Consider the following 5448-nt stretch of genomic DNA (forward strand, 5'->3'; position numbering starts at 1 on the left):
TTTTGAGACAGAGTCTCGCTCTGTCGCCCAGGCTGGAGTGCAGTGGCCGGATCTCAGCTCACTGCAAGCTCCGCCTCCCAGGTTTACACCATTCTCCTGCCTCAGCCTCCCAAGTAGCTGGGACTACAGGCGCCCGCCAACTCGCCCGGCTAGTTTTTTGTATTTTTTAGTAGAGACGGGGTTTCACAGTGTTAGCCAGGATGGTCTCGATCTCCTGACCTCGTGATCCGCCCGTCTCGGCCTCCCAAAGTGCTGGGATTAAGACTTGAGCCACCGCGCCCGGCTTAAGCTTTTTAACTAAAAAAAAAATTATACAAATGGTTCTGGAAAATATTTTCATGAGAATTTAAACTGACAAAAAATCTAAAAGTTTCTTCTTGCCTGACACCCCCCTCCCAGAAATAATATCTGCTATTAGGGTGTGTTCTTTCAAGCCTATTTCTATGTATTTGCTCATATATAGAAACATTTCTAGAACGATATAGGCTTTTGTTTTTTATTATCTAAATCAGTCATTCTTAACCAAGGGTGATTTTGTACCCCCTCCTCCTAGGAGATATTTGACAATGTCTGGAGATATTTTTGGTTGTCACACATAGAGGGGGTGCTACTGCCATCTAGCAGGTAGAGAGGCCAAGGATGTCGCTAACATCCTACAGTGCATAGGACAGCCCCTACAATAAAGAATCAATGTGGCCTAAAACATCAGTAGTGCTGGCTGGGCTCACACCTATAATCCCAGCATTTTGGGAGGTCGAGGTGGGCGGATCACCTGAGGTCAGGAGTTCAAGACCAGCCTGACCAACATGGAGAAACCCCATCTCTACTGAAAATACAAAATCAGCCAGGCGTGGTGGCACATGCCTGTAATCCCAGCTACTCAGGAGGCTGAGGCAGGAGAATCACTTGAACCCAGGAGGTAGGTGGAGGTTGCGGTGAGCCGAGATTGCACCATTGCACTCCAGCCTGGGCAACAAGAATGAAACTCCGTCTCAAAAAAAAAAAAAAAAAAATATCAGTAGTGCTGAGAAAGCCCGATCTAAGTGGTGTTGTATGGTATACATCGTTAGACAATTTCTTTTGTATGATCTTTCTGGGTCAGTCTATTTAGATCAGCTGATGGTTTTGCTTACTGCTGAGTTTTCCATACTATGCATATCATGTAGTCGAGTTCACCATTCCCCAGTTAGTGGACATCTAGACAGCTGCTCGTTTCTATCATTGCAGCATTCTTTGCACACATCCTTGGATATGAGCATGAGCAGACCTGTAAATGTTTTCCTAGGGTTGACCCTGAGCAGTAAAAGTGCTGGGTTGAAGGGTTTCCAGCTTGCATTTGTACCTGGCCCTCTACAGGGGACAGGGGACTCTTTAGATGGTCCCCTACCAACCCAGTGGACAACCCTAGGGTGGAGTTGGAGGTGGGACTGAGGCTGAGTCTTCCTCCCCTTCCTCCCGACCCAGGGGTCCACATTCAGTCGTCCCAGACTGTGGAGTCGAGTGGTTTGTACACCTTGCAGAGTATTCTGAAGGCACAGCTGGTTAAAGAAGACAAAGATGCCCAGTTTTACTGTGAGCTCAACTACCGGCTGCCCAGTGGGAACCACATGAAGGAGTCCAGGGAAGTCACTGTCCCTGTTTTCTGTGAGTGCTAACCTGACTCTCTGCTCACTGGGGCTGGGGCTGCTGGAAACTCCTGCTAGCCCCTCCCTATCCAGCCCAGGGTTGACTCATGGGCCAAGAGCTACCCCCTTTGCCTATGCAGACCCGACAGAAAAAGTGTGGTTGGAAGTGGAGCCCGTGGGAATGCTGAAGGAAGGGGACCGCGTGGAAATCAGGTGTTTGGCTGATGGCAACCCTCCACCGCACTTCAGCATCAGCAAGCAGGTGTGGGGGCTTTGTGCTGGGTGCAGATGGGAATGCAAGCAGAGGCCCGGGTGGAGTGGCAGGAGGTGCACTCTGCTCACCTCCCCAGTCTTCCCCAGAACCCCAGCACCAGGGAGGCAGAAGAAGAGACAACCAACGACAACGGGGTCCTGGTGCTGGAGCCCGCCCAGAAGGAACACAGTGGGCTCTATGAATGTCAGGGCCTGGACTTGGACACCATGATATCGCTGCCGAGTGAACCACAGGAACTACTGGTGAACTGTGAGGAGCTGGGGACCCAGGACAGGGGGACCAGACTGGGGCAATAGGGAACTGGCCCTGCCCTGCCCCGGGTGACATGATTGCTGTACCCCCAGATGTATCTGACGTCCGAGTGAGTCCCGCAGCCCCTGAGAGACAGGAAGGCAGCAGCCTCACCCTGACTTGTGAGGCAGAGAGTAGCCAGGACCTCGAGTTCCAGTGGCTGAGAGAAGAGGTACCCAGGCGGGTCTGGAGCAAGGGGCTGATGGGTGAGTGGGGCTGGGGGTGACCTGAGTGTGCTCTTTCCCAGACCCTCTGACCCATCTCTCATCCCAGACAGGCCAGGTGCTGGAAAGGGGGCCTGTGCTCCAGTTGCATGACCTGAAACGGGAGGCAGGAGGCGGCTACCGCTGTGTGGCCTCCGTGCCCAGCATACCCGGCCTGAACCGCACACAGCTGGTCAATGTGGCCGTTTTTGGTGAGGCCCTCCCTCTGGGTAGAGACCAGGTCACCCCAAGTGGGGTGGTTTTTAAGCTCTTTGACAAGAAGCCACCTGCTGCTCTGGGGAGCTCTGGTGCGGAGGGGAGGCAGGCTAGCTGGGCTTGCCGCCTCACCCCTCCCTACCTCCCCAAGGTCCCCCTTGGATGGCATTCAAGGAGAGGAAGGTGTGGGTGAAAGAGAATATGATGTTGAATCTGTCTTGTGAAGCATCAGGGCACCCCCGGCCCACCATCTCCTGGAACGTCAACGGCACGGTGAGCAGGTGTCTCATCTGCCACACACTCCTAATCCCGGCCTGGGCTTTGCGGCCAGGACCAGAGACCCTCCCCATCCCCTGAGCTGCCTCCTTCCTTTCCTTGCAGACAAGTGAACAAGACCAAGATCCACAGCGAGTCCTGAGCACCCTGAATGTCCTCGTGACCCCAGAGCTGTTGGAGACAGGTGTTGAATGCACGGCCTCCAGCGACCTGGGCAAAAACACCAGCGTCCTCTTCCTGGAGCTGGGTGAGGGCTGCATCCCTGCAGGGGATGGCAGGGGCAGGCCCAGGCACGGGCAGTAACTTGCGCTTCTCCTAACACCCCTCCCTCTGCCTCCTAGTCAATTTAACCACCCTCACACCAGACTCCAACACAACCACTGGCCTCAGCACTTCCACAGCCAGTCCTCATACCAGAGCCAACAGCACCTCCACAGGTAAGCCAGGCCTAGCAAGAGAACAGGGCTCTGCCAGGGCATCCTTTCTGCCCTGTCCCTTCCCAGAGAGCCCTGTCCAGAAAGGTGAGTAGCAGCCCCATCTTGTTGGCCTTGGACTGGCTGGGGAAGCAATGGTGACGAGATGGCCTGGAGCAGGGAGTGACGACGAGTGTCTTTGTGGTGCAGAGAGAAAGTTGCCAGAGCCGGAGAGCCAGGGCGTGGTCATCGTGGCTGTGATTGTGTGCATCCTGGTCCTGGCAGTGCTGGGTGCTGTCCTCTATTTCCTCTATAAGAAGGGCAAGCTGCCGTGCGGGCGCTCAGGCAAGCAGGAGATGTAAGCCCAACACTGGCCCCTCCACCCCCGCCCATCTTGCCACCCAGCCTGCTGCCTGCCCAGTGCCCGCCTGCCCCTCGAGAGCAGGAGTGGGGCCCTGGCCCAGGGTGCTCCCTGCTCCACTGCCCACTGCCCAGCTTCCATCAGCCACATGGTCTCATGACCTGCTTCCCTGCCCTGGGCTGGCCCTGGAGCAAGGAGCCCTCATCCATCCCACATCCTTCACAGCAGGCCCTTCCCTTCCTGTGGCCCTGAGGTGCCAACCTCTCGCCTCCCTCCCTCCTCCCAGCACACTGCCCCCGTCTCGTAAGAGTGAATTTGTAGTTGAAGTTAAGTCAGATAAGCTCCCAGAAGAGATGGGCCTCCTGCAGGGCAGCAGCGGTGACAAGAGGGCTCCAGGAGACCAGGTAGGAGGCGGTTCCTGTGGCCAGAGCCTGCCACATCCTCAGGGACCGGGGGCAGCAGGGGCTAACGGTTCTAACTCTCTATCCTTCATCCCTCTTTGTCGGAGACAGGGAGCAGGCCCCATCTTGCCTTCTTAACACCACTCACAGATGGCAGGGCCAGGCAGGTGGCTGAGGGAGCTTGGAGGAAGACTGAGAAAAACCCTGTCCCATCACCTTTTCCTGACCAATGCCCATGACTCTGGGTGTGGCCATTTCACCAGTGCAGTCAAACGGGGACCGCCCTCCTTCCCTGGCCTGCCATGCCCATCCTCGCTTCCTCCCCAAGGCTGCCGCACCAAGTTCATCGGCTTCTGCTTCCATCTCTCCTTCCTCTCGGTGCTCACACCTTCAACTCTGAGCACCGTCTCCGTGTTTCCCTCTTCTCCTCTTCCCATTTTTAGGGAGAGAAATACATCGATCTGAGGCATTAGCCCCGAATCACTTCAGTTCCCTTCCCTGCCTGGACCATTCCCAGCTCCCTGCTCACTCTTCTCTCAGCCAAAACCTCCAAAGGGACTAGAGAGAAGCCTCCTGCTCCACTCGCCTGCACACCCCCTTTCAGAGGGCCACTGGGTTAGGACCAGAGCTGTCCTGAGAACCTCACTTGGCCCTAGAAGGCCCGCTTTTCAAGGACCAGTCTGCCACCACCTCCACATTGAGTGAAACTCATCCCAAGCAAGGAGCCCCAGCCTCCCGAGCGGGTAGGAGAGTTTCTTGCAGAACGTATTTTTTCTTTACACACATTACGGCTGTAAATACCTGGCTCCTGCCAGCAGCTGAGCTGGGTAGCCTCGCTGAGCTGGTTTCCTGCCCCAAAGGATGGCTTCCATCATCCAAGTGCACCACTGAAGTGAGGACGCACTGGAGCCAGGCGCCTGCTCATGTTTAAGTGCGCTGTTCACACCGGCTCTGGAGAACACCCCAGCAGCATCCAGAAGCAGCTGCAGTGTTGCCGCCACCACCCTCCTGTCTGCCTCTTCCAAGTCTCCTGTGACATTTTTTTCTTTAGGCAGAAGCCAGGAACTGGTGTCATTCCTTAAAAGATATGTGCCGGGGCCGGGCGCGGTGGCTCACGCCTGTAATCCCAGCACTTTGGGAGGCCAAGGCAGGTGGATCACAAGGTCAGGAGATTGAGACCATCCTGGCTAACACGGTGAAACCCCGTCTCTACTAAAAATACAAAAAAAAAAATTAGCCGGGCATAGTGGTCAGCGCCTGTAGTCCCAGCTACTCGGGAGGCTGAGGCGGGAGAATGGCGTGAACCCGGGAGGCAGAGCTTGCAGTGAGCTGAGATTGTGTCATTGCACCCCAGCCTGGGCGACAGAGCAAGACTCCGTCTCAAAAAA

The 5448-nt window shown here is 55.6% G+C and overlaps 1 protein-coding gene across 1 annotated transcript; it reads left to right on the forward strand.

Annotated features, from left to right (window-relative positions):
* Positions 1-1304: 1304 nt before the first annotated feature.
* Positions 1305-5293, forward strand: MCAM (melanoma cell adhesion molecule; the record flags this gene model as incomplete). Its single annotated transcript, XM_017870468.1, has 11 exons — positions 1305-1644; positions 1766-1887; positions 1986-2148; positions 2244-2362; positions 2464-2605; positions 2761-2882; positions 2991-3132; positions 3227-3322; positions 3509-3656; positions 3946-4063; positions 4504-5293. Coding segments are annotated over 11 exons (1542 nt in total), but the record flags the coding sequence as incomplete, so codon positions are not given.
* Positions 5294-5448: the final 155 nt, after the last annotated feature.

The sequence above is a fragment of the Rhinopithecus bieti genome, unplaced genomic scaffold, assembly GCF_001698545.2.
Source record: "Rhinopithecus bieti isolate Rb0 unplaced genomic scaffold, ASM169854v2 scaffold_5002, whole genome shotgun sequence".
Taxonomy (NCBI): domain Eukaryota; kingdom Metazoa; phylum Chordata; class Mammalia; order Primates; family Cercopithecidae; genus Rhinopithecus; species Rhinopithecus bieti.